The sequence below is a fragment of the Loxodonta africana genome, chromosome 20, assembly GCF_030014295.1.
Source record: "Loxodonta africana isolate mLoxAfr1 chromosome 20, mLoxAfr1.hap2, whole genome shotgun sequence".
Classification (NCBI taxonomy): domain Eukaryota; kingdom Metazoa; phylum Chordata; class Mammalia; order Proboscidea; family Elephantidae; genus Loxodonta; species Loxodonta africana.
Window position 1 is genome coordinate 43,973,910 of NC_087361.1, and position 21,688 is coordinate 43,995,597.

A 21,688-nucleotide genomic window follows, 5' to 3' on the forward strand; every position below is an offset into this window, starting at 1 on the left:
ACTTCATAGTAAGTTTTAATATCAAGTAGTATGATTACTTGAATTTTATTCTTCCACAGAAGTGTTCTTGAAATTCTAGCTCCTGTGGTTTCCATTTAAATATTAGAATCAGTATGTATGCAGAAAATATATGTGTGTGTGTGTATATATATATATGCTGAGATTTTAGATTGCATAGAGTCTATATATCAATTTGGGAAAAAAAATGATTTTTTTCTATGTTAAGTCTACCAATATATGCACAAAGTATTTCTTTCCATTTATTAAGGTCTTCTTTGATGTCTTTAATAAGCTTTTGTAGTTTCCACCATACAGAGCCCATGCATATTTCCTTTGATTAATACATAAGAATTACTTTTTTTGGAGCTATTGTAAATGGCTTTATTTTTTAAATTTTGGTTTCCAATTGTTCATAAATGTATAAACAAAAATTTGTTTTTTGTATATTAACTATTGTTGTTAGGTGCCGTCAAGTTGGTTCCTACTCATAGCGACACTATGTGTAATAGAACAAAACACCACCCGGTCCTGCTGCATCCTCACAGTTACCGTTATGCTTGAGCCTCGTGTTGCAGTCCATCTCTATCTATACATATATGTGTAGACATACGCACAGACACACATATATCCTGTGACTTTTCCTTATATCCTGTGACTACATCACACTCATAAGTAAGGTCTTGGAATATTTTCATGTATTCCTTAGGATTTTTAATGTAGACAAACATACATCTGCAGTTTTCTTTCTTATTTTCCAATTGTAGGATTTTTATTTCCTTTTTCTTACCTAGCATGTCGACCTTTCAGTATGATGTTGATATATAATAGGAGGGCTGAGGAGAACTTTCTTGCTTCTTCAAGTCTTATAGAGAAAGCATTAATTGTTTTACCCTTTTGCCAATATAAGTTGTAAATTCTTTGCAGAAGCTTTTTATCAGGACAAGGAAGAGTGTTTGTGTTCCTGGTTGTGACAGTAATTTAATCCTCTCCCGTGTTGAGTGTCAACGTGTTTGTGTTTTTGCCTTGTTACAGAAGCTGATCAATGTTTTTTTATGTACTTGATTGAGAATTGATAAAAACGTTTTTTTGATTTTACTTTGTGAATCTAGTAAATGAGCAGCATAATTATAATCATGTACTTATCAATGATTTTTAAAATCATAATGTACCCTAGGAAAACAATAAGAGCTTTATTTGATACCATCACCTTACTGAGCAGTAAGGATAACATTGCCATATTATGTTGGCTTATATAAAAAACATCATGGAAAGGAAAATTTCTATTGTCATCTCCAATTCCATTATTAGTGAATCTCAGAAATTTAGGCAAATAAGCTTTGCCTTCGGTGGAGAACACAGCACAAGGCAATAAGGAAATGCTACAAAATTGCAAATTCTATGGTTTAATTGTAAGAACCCTCCCTTGATAAGTAAGAGAGCATTTCCATTTTACAACTTACCACACTGGCAATTCTTCATATAATTAATTGCTTATAATATCATGTACCAAACATCATTAATATTTTAATATTATGAAGGCTCTTCTTAAGGAGCCCTAGCTATGAAATGGTTAAGCTCTCATCTGATAACTGAAACACTGGTGGTTCAAACCCATCCAGCATCTCCAAGGTAGAAAGACCTGGCTATCTGCTTCTGTAAAGAGGAAAGTCAGGAGAACCCCATGGAGCAGCTCTGCTTTGTCACGTGGGGTCACTTCGAGTTGGAATTAACTCAACAGGACCGAACAACACAACAACAGACTCTTCCCATGCAATATGAGTTATAAGTTATTGAGAATTCTTTCTCAAGATTTTGATCATGTGGTTGATACTTTTTTAGTGGTGATTATTAGACATGGATGGAAAATCATGTGTAATTTTTTTGTATGTTTGTTTTGATTTTCTTGTTTGTTTCGCTTTCTGCTACTGATTCAAAGGCTATTATATCATCTAACGCTTCCATATTTTCATTAGTATTGGTTGTGGTTACTTGTGATATCCTTCATTTCACATTTATGGGAATGGTTAAGGTGCTATTTAGTAGGTATGAGAATTTTTTGAAACTCAATAAGCATAAAAGATTAACAGAATATCAAATGGTTGATATAAAGAAAAGCTAATTAATTGTATAATTTCATTTTTAAAAGAAATTTAATTCACTGGTTTCAATAGGTTAACAGCGTACAATCAGGTTCCCCCCGACAAAATGTATCTTTGGAGCCTAAGCATCCAGTGAGGGTGATTATTACTTGCAGGTAGACCAGACGTCCATCGAAGTGGAAAGTTATAGAGCTACCTCCCTGCAACCCCACCCCCACCCCATGTTTCTTTTTTTTTTTTTTAATTAATTTTTATTAAGCTTCAAGTGAACATTTACCATTCCAATCAGTCTGTCACATGTAAGTTTACATACATCTTACTCCCTTCTCCCACTTGCTCTCCCCCTATTGAGTCAGCCTTTTCAGTCTCTTGTTTTGTGCCAATTTTGCCCTCTTCCCTCTTTCTCTATCTTCCCATCCCCCCTCCAGTCAAGAGTTGCCAACACACTCTCCAGTGTCCACCTGATTTAATTAGCTCACTCTTCATCAGCATCTCTCTCCCCCCGGCTGACCAGTCCCTTTCATGCCTGATGAGTTGTCTTCGGGGATGGTTCCTGTCCTGTGCCATCAGAAGGTCTGGGGAGCATTGCCTCCGGGATTCCTCTAGTCGCAGTGATACCATTAGGTGTGGTCTTTTTATGAGAATTTGGGGTCTGTATCCCATTGGTCTCCTGCTCCCTCAGGAGTTGTTTGTTGTGCTCCCTGACAGGGCAGACATCGATTCTGACCGGGCACCAACTAGTTCTTCTGGTCTCAGGATAATGTAGCTCTCTGGTTCATGTGGCCCTTTCTGTCTCTTGGGTTCTTAGTTGTTGTGTGACCTTGGTGTTCTTCCTTTGCCTTTGCTCCAGGTGGGTTGAAACCAATTGATGTATGTTAGATGGCCGCTTGTTGGCATTTAAGACCCCAGACGCCACATTTCAAAGTGGGGTGCAGAATGTTTTCATAATAGAATTGTTTTGCCCATTGACTTAGAAGTCCCCTCAAACCATGTTCCCCAGACCCCAGCCCCTGCTCCGCTGACCTTTGAAGCTTACATTTTAGCCCGGAAACCTCTTTGCTTTTAGTCCAGTCCAATTAGACTGACCTTCCTTGTATTGAGTGTTGTCTTTCCCTTCACCCAAAGCAGTTCTTATCTACTAACTGATCAATAAAAAACCCTCTCCCTTCCTCCCTCCCTCCCCGCTTTGTAACCACAAAAGTATGTGTTCTTCTCAATTTTTTCTGTTTCTCAAGATCTTATAATAGTGGTCTTATACAATATTTGTCCTTTTGCCTCTGACTCATTTCGCTCAGCATAATGCCTTCCAGATTCCTCCATGTTATAAAATGTTTCAGAGATTCGTCACTGTTCTTTATCGATGCGTAGTATTCCATTGTGTGAATATACCACAATTTATTTACCCATTCATCCGTTGAGGGACACCTTGGTTGCTTCCAGCTTTTTGCTATTGTAAACAGAGCTACAATAAACATGGGTGTGCATATATCTGTTTGTGTGAAGGCTCTTGTATCTCTAGGGTATATTCCGAGGAGTGGGATTTCTGGGTTGTATGGTAGTTCTATTTCTAACTTTTTAAGATAACGCCAGATACATTTCCAAAGTGGTTGTACCATTTTACATTCCCACCAGCAGTGTATGAGAGTTCCAATCTCTCCGCAGCCTCTCCAACATTTATTATTTTGTGTTTTTTGGATTAATGCCAGTCTAGTTGGTGTGAGATGGAATCTCATCGTAGTTTTAATATGCATTTCTCTAATGGCTAATGATCGGGAGCATTTTCTCATGTGTCTGTTGGCTGCCTGAATATCTTCTTTAGTGAAATGTGTGTTCATATCCTTTGCCCACTTCTTGATTGGGTTGTTTGTCTTTTTGTGGTTGAGTTTTGACAGAATCATGTAGATTTTAGAGATCAGGCGCTGGTCTGAGATGTCATAGCTGAATATTCTTTCCCAGTCTGTAGGCGGTCTTTTTACTCTTTTGGTGAAGTCTTTAGATGAGCATAGGTGTTTGATTTTTAGGAGCTCCCAGTTATCTGGTTTCTCTTGGTCATTTTTGGTAATGTTTTGTATTCTGTTTATGCTTGTATTTGGGCTCCTGATGTTGTCCCAATTTTTTCTTCCATGATCTTTATCGTTTCAGTCTTTATGTTTAGGTCTTTGATCCACTTGGAGTTAGTTTTTGTGCATGGTGTGAGGTATGGGTCCTGTTTCATTTTTTTGCAAATGGATATCCAGTTATGCCAGCACCATTTGTTAAAAAGACTATCATTTCCCCAATTGACTGACACTGGTCCTTTGTCAAATATCAGCTGCTCATACATGGATGGATTTATATCTGGATTCTCAATTCTGTTCCATTGGTCTATGTGCCTGTTGTTGTACCAGTACCAGGCTGTTTTGACTACTGTAGCTGTATAATAGGTTCTGAAATCAGGTAGAGTGAGGCCTCCCACTTTCTTCTTCTTTTTCAGTAATGCTTTGCTTATCCAGGGGTTCTTTCCCTTCCATATGAAATTAGTGATTTGTTTCTCTATCCCCTTAAAATATGACATTGGTATTTGGATTGGAAGTGCGTTATATGTACAGATGGCTTTTGGTAGAATAGACGTTTTTACTATGTTAAGTCTTCCTATCCATGAGCAGGGTATGTTTTTCCACTTAAGTATGTCCTTTTGAATTTCTTGTAGCAGAGTTTTATAGTTTTCTTTGTATAGGTCTTTTACATCCTTGGTAAGATTGATTCCTAAGTATTTTATCTTCTTGGGGGCTACTGTGAATGGTATTGATTTGGTTATTTCCTCTTCGATGTTCTTTTTGTTGATGTAGAGGAATCCAAGTGATTTTTGTATCTTTATCTTATAACCTGAGACTCTTCCAAACTCTTCTATTAGTTTCAGTAGTTTTCTGGAGGATTCCTTAGGGTTTTCCATGTATACGATCATGTCATCTGCAAATAGTGATAGCTTTACTTCCTCCTTACCAATCTGGATACCCTTTATTTCTTTGTCTAGCCTAATTGCCCTGGCTAGGACTTCAAGTACGATGTTGAATAAGAGCGGTGATAAAGGGCATCCTTGTCTGGTTCCTGTTCTCAAGGGAAATGCTTTCAGGTTCTCTCCATTTAGAGTGATATTGGCTGTTGGCTTTGCATAGATGCCCTTTATTATGTTGAGGAATTTTCCTTCAATTCCTATTTTGGTAAGAGTTTTTATCATAAATGGGTGTTGAACTTTGTCAAATGCCTTTTCTGCATCTATTGATAAGATCATGTGGTTTTTATCTTTTGTTTTATTTATGTGATGGATTACATTAATGGTTTTTCTGATATTAAACCAGCCTTGCATACCTGGTATAAATCCCACTTGATCAGGGTGAATTATTTTTTTGATGTGTTGTTGGATTCTATTGGCTAGAATTTTGTTGAGGATTTTTGCATCTATGTTCATGAGGGATATAGGTCTATAATTTTCTTTTTTTGTAATGTCTTTACCTGGTTTTGGTATCAGGGAGATGGTAGGTTCATAGAATGAGTTGGGTAGTATTCCATCTTTTTCTATGCTTTGAAATACCTTCAGTAGTAGTGGTGTTAAGTCTTCTCTGAAGGTTTGGTAGAACTCTGCAGTGAAGCCGTCTGGGCCAGGACTTTTTTTTGTTGGAAGTTTTTTGATTACCGTTTCAATCTCTTTTTTTGTTACAGGTCTATTTAGTTGTTCTACTTCTGAATGTGTTAGTTTAGGTAGGTAGTATTTTTCCAGGAACTTATCCATTTCTTCTAGGTTTTCAAATTTGTTAGAGTACAATTTTTCGTAGTAATCTGAAATGATTCTTTTAATTTCATTTGGTTCTGTTGTGATGTGGTCCTTCTCATTTCTTATTCGGGTTATTTGTTTCCTTTCCTGTTTTTCTTTAGTCAGTCTAGCCAATGGTTTATCAATTTTGTTAATTTTTTCAAAGAACCAGCTTTTGGATTTGTAAATTCTTTCAATTGTTTTTCTGTTCTCTAATTCAATTAGTTCAGCTCTAATTTTTATTATTTGTTTTCTTCTGGTGCCTGATGGGTTCTTTTGTTGCTCACTTTCTATTTGTTCAAGTTGTAGGGACAGTTCTCTGATTTTGGCTCTTTCTTCTTTTTGTATGTGTGCATTCATCGATATACATTGGCCTCTGAGCACTGCTTTTGCTGTGTCCCAGAGGTTTTGATAGGAAGTATTTTCATTCTCGTTGCATTCTATGAATTTCCTTATTCCCTCCTTGATGTCTTCTATAACCCAGTCTTTTTTCAGGAGGGTATTGTTCATTTTCCAACTATTTGATTTCTTTTCCCTAGTTTTTCTGTTATTGATTTCTAGCTTCATTGCCTTGTGGTCTGAGAAAATGCTTTGTAATATTTCGATGTTTTGGATTCTGCAAAGATTTGTTTTATGACCTAATATGTGGTCTATTCTAGAGAATGTTCCATGTGCGCTAGAAAAAAAAGTATATTTTGCAGCAGTTGGGTGGAGAGTTCTGTATAAGTCAACGAGGTCAGGTTGGTTGATTGTTGTAATTAGGTCTTCCGTGTCTCTATTGAGCTTCTTACTGGGTGTCCTGTCCTTCTCCGAAAGTGGTGTGTTGAAGTCTCCTACTATAAATGTGTAGGTGTCTATCTCACTTTTCAATTCTGTTAAAATTTGATTTATGTATCTTGCAGCCCTGTCATTGGGTGCATAAATATTTAATATGGTTATGTCTTCCTCATCAATTGTCCCTTTTATCATTATATAGTGTCCTTCTTTATCCTTTGTGGCGGATTTAAGTCTAAAGTCTATTTTGTCAGAAATTAATATTGCTACTCCTCTTCTTTTTTGCTTATTATTTGCTTGATATATTTTTTTCCATCCTTTGAGTTTTAGTTTGTTTGTGTCTCTAAGTCTAAGGTGTGTCTCTTGTAGGCAGCATATAGATGGATCGTGTTTCTTTATCCAGTCTGTGACTCTCTGTCTCTTTATTGGTGCATTTAGTCCATTTACATTCAGCGTAATTATAGATAAATAAGTTTTTAGCGCTGCCATTTTGATGCCTTTTCATGTGGGTTGTTGGCCATTTCATTTTTCCATATACTTTTTTGTGCTGAGACTGTTTTCTTAGTAGATTGTGAGATCCTCATTTTCATAATGTTTAACTTTATGTTAGTTGAGTCGTTAACGTTTTTCTTGGTTTTTTCTTGAGTTATGGAATTGATATTCCTTTTTGTGGTTACCTTGTTATTTACCCCTATTTTTCTAAGTAAAAACCTAACTTGTATCCTTCTATATCGCCTTGCATCACTCTCCATCTGGCAGTTCAATGCCACCTATAATTAGTCCCTCTTTTTGATTATTGTGATCGTTTATCTATTGATTTCCATGATTCCCTGTTATGTGTATTATTTTGTTTATTTATTTTTTAGAATTAATCTTAATTTGTTTGTTTTTGTGCTTTCCCTATTTGAGTTGCGTTGATACCAGGACGTTCTGTTTTGTGACCTTGTATTGTGCTGGTACCTGATATTATTGGTCATCAGGCCAAACAGTCTCCTTTAGCATTTCTTGCAGTCTTGTTTTAGTTTTTGCAAATTCTCTAAACTTGTGTTTATCTGTAAATATCTTAATTTCTCCTTCATATTTCAGAGAGAGTTTTGCTGAATATATGATCCTTGGTTGGCAGTTTTTCTCGTTCAGTGCTCTGTATACGTCGTCCCATTCCCTTCTTGCCTGCATGGTTTCTGCTGAGTAGTCTGAACTTATTCTTATTGATTCTCCCTTGAAGGAAACCTTTCTTTTCTCCCTGGCTGCTTTTAAAATTTTCTGTTTGTCTTTGGTTTTGGCAAGTTTGATGATAATATGTCTTGTTGTTTTTCTTTTTGGATCAATCTTAAATGGGGTTCGATGAGCATCTTGGATAGATATCCTTTCGTCTTTCATGATGTCAGGGAAGTTTTGTGTCAGGAGTTCTTCAACTATTTTCTCTGTGTTTTCTGTCCCCCCTCCGTGTTCTGGGACTCCAATCACTCGCAAGTTATCCTTCTTGATAGAGTCCCACATGATTCTTAGGGTTTCTTCATTTTTTTTTAATTCTTTTATCTGATTTTTTTTTCAGCTATGTTGGTGTTGATTCCCTGGTCCTCCAGAAGTCCCAGTCTACATTCTAATTGCTCGAGTCTGCTTCTCTGACTTCCTATTGCGTTGTCTAATTCTGTAATTTTATTGTTAATCTTTTGGATTTCTACATGCTGTCTCTCTATGGATTCTTGCAACTTATTAATTTTTCCACTATGTTCTTGAATAATCTTTTTGAGTTCTTCAACAGTTTTATCAGTGTGTTCCTTGTCTTTTTCTGCAGTTAGCCTAATTTCATTTGTGATGTCTTTAAGCATTCTGTAAATTAGTTTTTTATATTCTGTATCTGATAATTCCAAGATTGTATCTTCATTTGGGAAAGGTTTTGATTCTTTTGTTTGGGGGGTTGGAGAAGCTGTCATGGTCTGTTTCTTTATGTGGTTTGATATGGACTGCTGTCTCCAAGCCATCACTGGGAAACTAGTTTTTCCAGGTAATCAGCTAAAAAAAAATGCAGTCAGATCCCTATCTGAATTCTCCCTCTGGCTCAGGGTATTCGGGTGTTAATGGAGCCGCCTGGGGAGGGCGGGGGAGGGATCAGAGAGCTAGGAGTGTAGCACCTCAGAATATAGAGCTGATTCCCGTGTTCACGCTGTGCCCACGCCTGCCAGTATCCCGGCGGGATGGCTCCCCGGCTGGGACGCAGCTCTCCCCGCTCCAAGACCAGTCACTTCCTCTTGGGGACTTCTCCCGACGGCGCGCCGCTCCACTCGCGCGAATTGGGTGGGCGTGCCCGCACGAATGGCTGGGCCCGCCCCCGGAGTCAATTCTGGGAAATATAACTGGTCCCCGTGCTCACACTCCACCCACGCCAGCCACAATACCAGCGGGACGGCTCCCCGGCTGGGACGCTGCTCTCCCCGCTCCGAGACCAGTCACTTCCTCCCGGGGACTTCTCCCTCCGGTGCACCGCACCGCTTGCCCGAACTGGGAGGGCGTCGCCCACACGAACGTCTGGGCCCGCCCCCGGGTCGCTTTAGGGAAATATAGCTGATCCCCACGCTTGTGCCACGCCCACTTCCCGCCAAACTCCCGGCGGGACGGCTCCCCGGCTGGGAGGCTGCTCTCCCCGCTCGGAGACCTGTCACTTCCTCCCGCGGACTTCTCCCTCCGGTGCGCCGCACCGCTCACGCGAACTGGGTGGGCGTCGCCCGCACGAATGTCTGGGCCCGCCCCCAGGGTCGCTTTAGGGAAATATAGCTGATCCCCTCGCTCGCGCCACGCCCAACTCCCGGCGGGATGGCTCCCCGTCTGGGACGCTGGTCTCCCCGCTCCAAGATCAGTCACTGTCTCCCGGGTGCTTCTCCTTCCGGCTGCGCTGCTACGCTGCCCGCGCCAACCAGCTAGGCTCCCTCCTGGGATGAGTTCGGGGTGTAGGGCTGGGCCCCTTGTCTGTGCCGTCTGCCCCTCTGGGCTCTGCCCCAGATCGGGCTCCGAAGATCACCTGCCTGGTACACTGGCTCCTGGTTCTGAAAACAATTGCTGTCTGCCCGTATTTGTTCATTCTCCATCTCTAAGTCTGTGTTTGTTGTTGAGAGTTATTAGATTGTTATGTATGTGATCGATTCACTTGTTTTTCCCAGTCTTTGTTGCAAGAGGGATCCGCGGTAGCGTCCACCTAGTCCGCCATCTTGGCCCCGCCCCAACCCCTTGTTTCTTGCAGGTAAAGAGTGAAAATAGAAATTTACCAGAAAGTATTGACGGTTTAACACATTCAGACTACAAATCTTGATAAAGATATTCAGATTGTTTCGGATATCGTCAAATGTGAAAAAAGATGCTTTTGAAAGTTAAAATTGAATAGGTATGGGCTTCTATGAGAGAATAAGCAATTTGTAATATAATTGTAACCTCTTTTAAAATCATTTAATCTCAATAGGGACTTCAGAACCAAGGGGGCAATATTATTTTAAAATGCTGTCAGTAGTATAAACCAATGTTTAAGAAAATCACTGAGCATCTTACCATCTGTAGTTTTGAAAGTTCCTCAGGTTTTGATTTTTCTTCAGAACAGTTCTGGAATTATTCCTTAGAGTACTACGTAAATATACAGTATTAATGTCATTCTGGTAACCTACACTGTAAGGCAGATGTTTAATTAGCAAAGTCAACATTTAATAAAACGTACATATGAAGATTTAAGTCAACCTTTGCAGTAATGTAGATTGTTCACTTTATAGAAAAGAAAATAATAAAAAAGTTTAAATGACCTGCTTTTGTTAATAATATTAAGAGAATAAGACCACTGGAGCATAGAGTTCTTGATTTGAAAGTGTTTCTACTTACCTTTTTTTTTTTAACTATAGAATTTCTATCAAAGAGTTGATTTTCATCATAATTCTTTAATGGGTTAAAAATCTTAAATCTTGTAATAAATTATAGTAATAGTGTTCCTGCCACCACATTAAAAAATAACAAAAAAATACATTTTGTTTAAAATGTTTCCTCCCATAATTACAAGGTAAAGAAAACAGGACAGGGAAAGTCAAATGACAGAGTTGATCTTTGGAAAAAGTGTCCATCCTATTGTAGTACCAGTAATTATTATGTTATTTTAGAGACAGCATGTCATAGCATGCCCAGTAAATGTAAATTCATAAAGGGAGTTACTTGATTTATCGTGTTTAATTACTAAGATACGTATCAGTTTGTATCTCCACCATCAGTGGGGATAATGCAGAATCAATGCTGACTTGAATGCTATTGTAGAGATATTTTATTATAATCGCACTTCCAAATGCCTATCAGGTCATGTTTTCTAGGACATGTAAACACATATCTATTAATATAATTAATTTTAGGAGTATTATTTTGTAATATTCCATTTAAAATAATGATAATTTTTAAAATTATTATTATTATTTTTAATGATATCATGCATTAAATCAAAATGTATGCTTTACTAATACCATGCATTAAATCAAAATGTATGCTTTACTTTGAAATGTAACTTCTTTTAGGGACGTTATGGATTTATCAATTGCCAAGAGTGTGTTTTAGTAACAGTTCAACAAGTCCAAAATGTGCAGCATACACAGTTTTTGCAATGTAATTAGTTAGGAATTGGGGAAGCTTAATTTTAAAATGGAATTGTTCATGAAAATCTGTTTTCATATTTTGTGGCTTAAGCAGTTTCTCTTCATAAAATTTTCTATGGTTGTTTGAAGAAATTAAGTGTAGTTAATCACAAAGAACATTACAGTTTGACACCTAATTTGAAAGCCCTGTCTTGAAACAGTGAATGATTGCTTACAGAATTACATGTACCAGTGAGAACTCAAATGGGAAATCCATTTATGCTCAAAGTAGATCTCAGAATTGATAGAAGCCAAGGTGATTTTGTCTGTCTTTTTGTGAGAAATATTTCATAAAAGTATGTATATATATATTTTCTAAAATGTTTAGTTTAATATTTAATATATTTTTAAAAACCACCCTGCAGAATAGCTTTACAGTGAATTAGGTATTTATTGTACCTGAAAAGGCAGGTCAATTATCTTAGAGTCATTTTACTTGAAACCAAATCAGTCCATTGATACAAGTGTGGAAGCTAAGCATCAAGTTTTAAAGCTCAGCATAAAATGATCTGTGGAGGAAAAAGCCCCAGTGGTGATGATGAAAATGCTTCACATCTCAGTTAACTCCATGTTTATTTCTCCTTCAGTGCCACCAGCAATCACAATGTCTCAGAAATCCTTTAATGCCACAGCAGAGAGAGGTGAAGATATGACATTATCCTGCAGGGCCTCTGGCTTTCCAGAACCCACCATCAGCTGGTACAGGTAGGTTATCTACCCACGTCTCTCTGGCTTGTGTCCATACTAAGATTCATGGAGTAATATTCCTTTTTTTTTTTCTTTTTTAATCATTTTCGCAAGAAACAAAGCATTATTTTTTAATTTCACTAAAAATATGATATTCTTGCTTTCAGCTATGCAGTTCAGTTTAAATTGCTCAAGAGGTCAACACATACATGATTTCATCCTAAATTTTTGAGTTAAAGGCTACCTTCCTACCTCTAGTCATTCTATCTGCAAGGGCATGTTTCAGACCAAGAGAAGCCCAGGAGCCCTGTGACTGATTCAACAATTTTATTATTATTTCTATAGAATAGCTTGAAGGAGAAGCTCTAGTTTTGATGGCACCACTGACCTGTGTGTACGATACCACATTTGATAGAATACAGTGTTGTTGTTAGGTGCCTTCGAGTTGGTTCCAACTCATAGTGACCCTGTGTACAACAGAACAAAACACTGCCTGGTTCTTCACCATCCTCACAGCCTTTATTTATGTGTCATATTATTCCAGAAAAAAAAAAGGCTAATTATGTAGAGTTAAATTCACATGAATTTAATGTAATTTAAAAATTTTTACCTTATAAAATGAACAAACTCTCTTTTTAAGATATATTATTTGGCAGTTCACTTTTAAGTATATTGTTTTTATAATTGTTAGATATTATTCAACTTCAATTAAAATCAGTTATCAAAATATGCCTTATATTTAGGTTGTGGCTCAAACTATTAAAATATTAGGCAATAAGTGTTCAAGAACAGTCTTGTAAATATTTATTGGTTATTAGTGCAGTTTACTACACAAACATCAGCTGTAGATATTTTAGAATCACTTCTAAACTTCAAAAATCACGTAGTGCAAGCAGAGGAGCCAAGATGGCGGATTGATCCAACACACCAGCTAGTCCCTCTACAGCAAAGACTGGAGAAACCAAGTGAAACAGACACAGATGATAATCCTAAAACCCTGAGCATCAAATGAAGAGATGAAGAATTAGATCGAACCCCAAGTAGAAGAAACAGATCAAAAACAGTGAATGAGAAGCAATACAGAGAAAAGAACCCCTGTCAGCTAGCCTGGCACAACTTGACCATCTTGACACAAAACCAGCAGTGATCCCGGGAGAGAAATACAGGAAGCCAACTTCACGCAACGTCCAGCAGGAGACAGAAAAACTGTGCAGACATACCTGGAGTGGAAAGGGGTGAGCAGGACATGAGCTGGTTCTAGCGAGATAGAGTACAGGATAGAGGGTGAAAACACCAGGGTTCCCAGCTCCACGGATAGGGAGGGAACCAAGAACTGGAGACAGGGATAATCAACTGCAGCAGTCCCTGACCATTGGAAATAGTGACACACACACAGTAATAGAGCTGTAGAATGCCAGCAAGAGGGCCCCCACCCAACTGGACTCCTCCACTCTTGTTCAGGGCCAGCTCCCGAGTGCCGGCTGCATCCGATGGGAAGTCCTCAGGCACTTTTGCTCAGTGACCAGAGGAGCACGCTCTCCTACCCCTACCCTGCTAGTGAATAATGGCGTGAACCCCTACACTTCCGCAGCCCTGGCGGCCGGGGAACACAGAAAAAGCTTCGCCTTTTCCCCCTACCGAGCCACATCTGCCACTTCCCCACCCCATCCACCACTTCCCCTAGAGGACATAACGACAATAAGTATTTATGTACCCAATGAAAAAGCACCAAAATACATAACTCAAACCTTAACAGAAATGGAAAGGGAAATAGACAGTTTTACAATAATAGTAGGAAACCTTTACACACAACTTTTGATGATGGACAGAACAACTAGAAAGAAACTCAGCAAAGATACAGAAGATCCAAATAACTCAGTCAACCACCTTGACCTCATAGACATTGACTGAGCAGTCCACCCAAGAGCAGCATAGTATATCTTCCTCTATGGATCATTCTCTAGAATATAGATCATCCTCTAGAATAGACCATTTTAGCCCACAAAGCAAGCCTCGATAAATTCAAAAATATTGAAATATTACAAAGCATCTTCTCAGGTCACAACACTATAAAATTAGAAATTAGTAACAGGAAGAACAAGGAAAAAATCAGCTACTTGGAAACTGAACAACACCATGCTTAAAAGCCACTGGGTGGTAGAAGAAATCTAAAATAAAATTAAAAAATTCCTAGAAACAAACGAGAATGAAAACACAACACACCAAAACCTTTGGGACACAGCAAAAGCAGTGCTCAGAGATGAATTTGTAGCAATAAACACATACATTAAAAAAGAAGAAGAAAGGGTTGAAATCAATAATTTAACCATACAAGTTGAACAAATAATAATAAAAAAAAGAGCAACAAAAGAAGCCTAAAGATCCCAGAAGAAAGGAAGTAAAGGTTAAAGCAGAAATAAATGAAACAAAAAACAGATAAACAATTGGAAAAAGCAACAAGACTAGAAGCTGATTGAAAGGATCAATAAGATTGACAAACTACTGGCCAAATTAACAAAGAAAAAAAAGAGAAGATGCACATAACCCAAATAAGAAATTAGACAGGTGACATTACCACAGAAGCAACTGAAATAAAAAGGATTGTAACAGAATACTATGAAAAACTGTACTCCAGCATCTAAGGTGCATCTATTGGTCTCATTCCATCAGGAGCAAAGGAAAATGAAGAAAATGAAAGACAGAAGGGAACAATTCGTCCAAAGAACTAACGAACCACATGAATCTCAGCCTCTACCAACCTGAGCCCAGAAGAACTAGCTGATGCCCACTGCTACCACCAGCTGCTCTGACCTGGATTACAGTCGAGGGTCTCAAACAGAGCAGGAGACAAATGCAGAACAGAACTCAAATTCACAGAAAAGACCAGACTTACTGGTCTGACAGAGACTGGAGGAACCCGTAAGACTGTGGCCCCCAGACACCCTTATAACTCTGAACTGAACCCCTCCTGAAGTCCACCTTTCAGTCAAATACTGTTATTGTTGTTCGGAGCCATCAAGGTGGTTTAGATTCATAGGAACCCCACGTATAAAAGAAAGAAAGTCTACCTGGTCGTGTGCCATTCTCACAATCATTGCTATGTTTGAGCCAATTGTTGAAGCCAGTGTGTCAACTCATCTTCTTGAGGGTCTTCCTCTCTCTCACTGATTCTCTACCAAGTATGATGTCCTTCTCCAGGGACTGGTCCCTCCTGATAATGTGTCATAAGGAAGTGAGAGAAAGCCTTGACATCCTTGCTTCTCAGCAGCATCCTTGGCTGTATTTCTTTCAATACAGACTTGTTTGTTCTTCTGGCAGCCCATGGTATATTCAATATTCTTCACCAACACCAGAAATCAAAGGCATCTATTCTTCAGTTTTCATAATTCATTGTCCAGCTTCCACATGCATATGAAACAATTGAAAATATCATGGTTTGGGTCAGGCACACCTTAGTCCTCAAAGTGACATCTTTGCTTTTTAACACTTTAAAGAGATATCCCATGTGATGTTATCTTTGATCCATGGGTTATTTAGAAGTTTGATGCTTTGTTTCCAAAATTTGGTATAAAACCAAAAAACCAAACCCATTGCTGTTGAGTCGATTCTGTCTCATAGCCACCCTATAGGACAGAGTAGAACTGCCCCATAGAGTTTCCAAGGAGGGCCTGGTGGATTCTAACGGTTGACCCTTTGGTTAGCAGCCGTAGCTCTTAACCACTACACCACCAAGGCAAGTTTTCCAAATGTGATACACGTTATATATATTTCTGCTATTGATTTCTATCTCAATTCCATAGTTGTCAGCTACCATGCTTTTTATGATATACAATTGCTTAAATTTACTGAATATTGTTTCATGGTCCACATTTGTAAATGTTCTGTGTATGCTTGAAAAGAATATGTAGTATGTGGTTGTTGTGTGGTATAGTCCTAAATACAACAAGGTTAACTTGGTTGATAGTGTTGTTCAAGTCTTCTACTAAAACAAAAGAAAAACAAAAAACAGTAGCCTTGAGTTAATTCTGACTCAGTAGAACTGTGTTCCATAGGGTATTGAATGGCCGTGATCTTTCAGAAGGAGATCACCAGACCTTTCTTCTGAAGCTTCTCTGGCTGGATTTGAACCACAAACCTTTCAATTAGTATCCAAGCACTTAACTGTTTGACCCATCAGGGTCTCCAAGTCTTCTATATCCTTACTAATTCCTCTATTTTTTCTTAAACTACGTTTTTAAAATTTCTCTGTTTCTATGTTCAGTTGTATATTTTTTGCTTCATAGTTTTGAAGCTCTGCTGTTATATATTTAAACATTTATTATTGTTGGATCAGCAACGTAAAGATTATTGAAGCATGTTATTCAGATTGAAGGAAAATAATGCAAGGTAGAACTTTGTATCAGTTCATTTTTTCTGTTTTTCATTTTTGGACACTTTATATTATTGTCTTCAAGTTCAGCAATCTTTTCATCTGTGATGTCTGATCTGATCTTAATTCCAACAGTTTATTATTTTATACTTTATTTTTGTGCTGTGTTTGAGAATATACACTGCAAAATACATCAATTCAAGATTCTCCATGCACAATTCAGTGATATTGATTACAGTCTTTGAGTTGTGTAACTATTCTTACCCTCCTTTTTTGTTGTTCCTCCCCATTAACAAAAACTCACTGCCTATCTGTCTTTCAAGTTGCTGTTGTCAATTTGATCCCATACAGGTAGATCTTAAAAAACCACAATGCTGAAGGCAAATATTTTTTACTAGTTAAGCTAAACTGTTGTTTGGTTTTAAGTAGACTTCAGGGAATATTTTTTGGTTTAAGGATTAAAGATTATCTCAGGACATTCGTTTCAGGGGTTCATCCAGCATCCATGGCTCCAGAAAGTGTGGAGTCCATGAGAATTTGAAATTCTGTTCTGCATTTTCTCCATCTTGATCAGGATTGCTCTATAGAATCTTTCATCAAACTGTTCCGCAGCAGTAGCAGGGCATCATCCAGTTCATCTGGTCTCGTGGTAAAGGGTGCAGTTGTTCATGGGGGCAATTAGCCATACATTCCCTTTTTTTCCTCCTATTCCTAACTCTCTGTCCTCTGTTGCTCCAGGTGAATAGAGACCAACTGTTGAGCCTCGGATGGTCACTTGGAAGTTTTTAAGGCCCCAGGCACTACACAGTGAGCTAGGAAGTAAAACAGAAACACGAAACACAATATTAGGCCAATTAATGGGGATGCCCATGAAACTAAGACCCTAAACCTTCAAACTAAGTAACCAAATCCCATGCGGTGTTTGGTTGTATAAAAACAGCCTCAGCAACTACTTTTTCTGTTTGTTTGTTTATTTTTTTGTAATTGTCATAGACACATTCTACTTTTTACCTCTGCAAGTTTGAATGAGGCTTTTATGTCTTTCTTGCTTCTCCTACCATGCTGATGCTTCAATTTACTAAACATACCAAAAGCCAAAACCACTGCCATCGAGTCGATTCCAACTCATAGCGACCCTATAGGACAGAGTAGAACTGCCCCGTAGAGTTTCCAAGGAGCACCTGGCAGATTCAAACTGCTGACCTTTTGGTTAGCAGCCACAGCTCTTAACCACTACGCCACCAGGGTTTCCTTCCTAAACATAAAAATAAATAAATAAACATACAGACTATATTTCTAGTAGCTGTTTTAACAGCCTTGTCTACTAATTCTATCATATGCATCATTTCTGGATTTTTTTTTTTTAATTCATTTTTGTTCTTGTTATGGGCCATATTTCCTTGCCTATTTACTTTTTGGTAATTTTTTTGATTGGGTGTAAGAGAAAGTACTCTGTGTCTTAGTTATCTAGTATTGCAGTAACAGAAATATTACTGGCTTTAAAGAACACAAATTTCTTTTCTCAGAGTTCTGGAGGCTAAAGTCCAAATCAAGAGTTTGACCATGATGATTCCTTCCTTATCAGTAGCCTGAAGCATTCCTTGATTTCTTGGTGGTTTTTTACCTCACCTGGCATTTGTCTCCTCCCTTGTATTCCTATCTCTGTCTAATCTGCTCTTTTTATAACTAGGAAGAGATTAGGTTTAAGACACACCCTACACTGGTATGGCTTCATTAACATCACAAAGAAAACTAGTTCTAAACAGGATTATATCCACCAACTAGGATTCAAACACAAATTTGGTGGACACAATTTAACCCACAACACTGTAACTCAGTAAACCTGGCATTTATGTTACTGTGGGAGCCCAAGTTCCTTTATCTGTAAATTGAGGGTTGGGAAAATTATAACTAAGATTTTAATTTTCTCATTCATAAATGAGAGTGGGGAGAGAAAATATGTACCTTTTAAGTTAATTGTGAGTATTCAATGAAGCAAGTAATATAGGGAAGGTATTTTAAAAACTATAAAATGCTATAACTTGTAGTGCATTATTTTGAAACAAATGAATAATTTTTGTTGACTAGATTATTGAACAGATTTATTGAAATAGATAACTAATTGAGGAGTAATCACCATACGTTTGATTCTAGATAAGAAAGCTTAAAAAAAAAGCGCTGTTATGTATCTGTTGTAAAAACTCAATAAGTTAATATATGAAAATAAGTACTTATAAAAATATAAAAACCAAAAAACCCATTGCCAATGGATCAATTCCGACTCACAGTGGTCCTATAGGATAGAGTAGAACTGCCTCTTACGGCTTCTAAGGAGTGGCTGGTGGGTTTGAACTGCCAACATTTTGGTTAGCAGCCGAGCTCTTAACCACTGTGTCACCAGGGCTCCATAATTTTGTTTATTGACAATAAATTGATTTTGTATTTACATTGTATTTTTTTTTAAGTTTTTTTGGAGGATGTTTCCAGAGATATTCTTTCAAAGATCTCCTCGGAACCTAGTAAAAAAAAAATAGTAAATAAATGATTTATAAGTATATGTTGACTCACCAATATTTAAAATGTATGTGGCATTAAATTGGCAAAGGAAAATTATTTTTGAAAACAAAGTACAAATTGAACCAATGTGCTTTTCTCCCTGAAGTTAGTGTTCAGATTTCTACATAGCTCATATGTTATTCTTGTCTCTAAAGTCAAACTTCCAAGTACAATTTTAATATTTCTGCACTAAAGTTTCCCTGGGCTACTAAAAATATATCTTTGATTGAAATATAACCTTGTCTATAAATGACAGTAGACATGAAATGATTGATGCCTGTAGATCAGGAAGTTGAGTATTACCGTCTCCTCAGTTATGAAGTCAGATTTATGAAGATCAACCTCTTTTTTCTTCTTTAGGAATGGCAAGCTCATTGAAGAAAATGAAAAGTACCTATTGAAAGGAAGCAATACAGAACTTACTGTCAGGAACATAATCAATAGTGATGGGGGCCCTTATGTTTGCAGGGCCACAAATAAGGCGGGAGAAGATGAAAAACATGCATTCCTCCAAGTTTTTGGTAAGTATTATGGCATAGAGTTTAAAATCTTAATGTCTAGAGGGAAAGGTGAGCCAAATTCTACTCTACCATTTTATACGAGCTGTTTGGTTTTCCACAACTAAACCTGTTTTCTCATCTCTAAAATGTGTTCTAAAATAGAACTGACCTGATACAATTATTTTAAAGATTACATGAAGTTACACATATAAAGTTTTTTAAGCTACTGGCTGACACATAATGGAAGTTGGAAGAAAATTCTTTTAAAATACACACATTGGATTGTCATTTTTTTTTCTGTGTATGAAGGTTGATCTTCATAAATATTTAAATTACACATGTTGGGATCTATTTTACCTTTTCATATACTCCAAGCATACATTTGCAATTAGGAAATACTGACCTATAACTATAATTAAGTCGTCATTTTTTATTTATTAAAAGGAAATGCAATATAAGTATTGCCCATCTTTACCAAGAACCATGATTGTCTTCTCTGAGATAATTATAGAGAGTACAGAACTGGAAAAAAAATTGTAACTATTGATTTAGCCTCGATTGTGTTTGCAGTAAATAACAAAGTATTCTAGTTCGTGATTGTAATATTACATTCTTTAGTAAGTATAACACTAAATATTATATTTACTACAAGCATTTACTATGTTTCTTCCATTTAAAGAAACTGTTGTTATGAAAATGGCTTGACAACAAAGTGGAGGGAAAGCAGTGAGGACTCTGTAGGAAGAAGGAAGACCAATGGTTACGGTTCATTGTACAAAGATACCACTTACACAGCCCACAGAGATGAATGGTCATGCCTGTGTGGGCTCACTCTCTGCCCATTGGTTCTGTAGCCACTGAATTGAAAGGATTTTCTGAAAGAGAGGGATTTTCATTAAGTTTACATTCCAGCAGAGTGAGACAGAAAATAAATGGCTATACAAAATATTTTCAAACTAAAAATAAATGGAAGTTAGATAATAAAACGTTCTAAGAAAGGCAACTGCATAAATCTCAGGTAAGGTGGGGGTTAAGAGGACTACTATTTTAGATAGCGTGGTATTGAAAAGTTTCTCAGAAGGGTGATGTTTAGGCAATGCTTAAACAGGAGTCAATGAGGAGAACTCAGAAAGCTGACGGCACAGGAGAAGACTGTTTCACATAGGGGGAAGAGGAAATATAATCAAGAAAATATAGAAACCCCCTAACTTTTACTGGCAGTATTCCCCACTAAAGATATTTTTCTCTATAAAAATTACAGCACTAACTGAATGCAACATAGTATAAACATAAATTATGTAATTACAAACCATAGTGTATGAAGTAATTTCAGAGGACCAGTGACCTTCATCTTGAATACCTTTCCTGTGTGGTGGGGGGGCATGGGTGGGGGGTAAACAGTTGTCTAATTTACATGTTTATGAGTTTCTAATTCTTCCAAGTCTGCTAAGTTTGCTAAGATACTTTATCTAGTATATCCCTCTTGATTTAAATTTTAAAAAGTTGAGTTTTTGTTAATTTGTGTGTTTGTGACATTGGAGCCCTGATGGCACAATGGTTAAAGCACTTTGCTGCTAACTGAATAAAAACTGAATAGTGGGCGCTTAAAACCCACCAGCCACTGAAGAAAGACGTCTGCTTCTGCAAAGACTTACAGCCTTGGAAACCCGATAGGGCAGCTTTACTCCATCCTGTAGGGTCGCTATGAGTCAGAATCAACAGGACAACAAGGGGTTTATTTTTGGTTTTGGTTTTGTGATGTTGGGAACAGATCTGATTTTTCAAAAAACGATGGGAATTAATTTGAAATTTAGTATCCTGAACCTTATTATATTAGGTGGATAAGAAAAATGAAAACAGAAGTGATGTCTCCAGAAGTTGATTATGAGCTTACAAGCCAGAACACAATGTATTTATTCTAGATCTAGTGCATTAAGCTACTTCCTCTTGATGGCATACAGTAGAGCAGGCATTATTAGGTGCTGGAAAGCGAAAATGAAAGGCAGATATCCTACCCTCAGTAACCCCATATGAAATACTATTTTAGTTACTTGATTTTTATTTTGTTTTATTTTTTAAATCAGGATGGCAGCAAGAGAGAGAAAGCAAAAAGAGAAATAACCCACAGTTTCTTTAGTATTGTATCACTTCACATAGAAAATAATAATACATAAAATATTATATGCTACATCACTGTGGTAATCATCTACTTTCGTCAGGGAACACTGAACAAATCAGTGTTGCTTTTAACAGGAAATCAT

General features: G+C 37.4%; 1 protein-coding gene across 2 annotated transcripts in view; it reads left to right on the top strand.

The window, feature by feature from the left end:
• The window catches only part of NCAM2 (neural cell adhesion molecule 2), a 554,474-nt gene that overhangs the window by 338,197 nt on the left and 194,589 nt on the right, over window positions 1-21,688 (top strand). For both annotated transcript variants that reach the window (XM_010590350.3, XM_064273125.1), the window contains exons 6-7: window positions 11,903-12,020; window positions 19,288-19,448. In XM_010590350.3, the coding sequence (XP_010588652.2) occupies window positions 11,903-12,020; window positions 19,288-19,448 (279 nt within the window). The remainder of the gene's footprint in view (window positions 1-11,902; window positions 12,021-19,287; window positions 19,449-21,688) is intronic.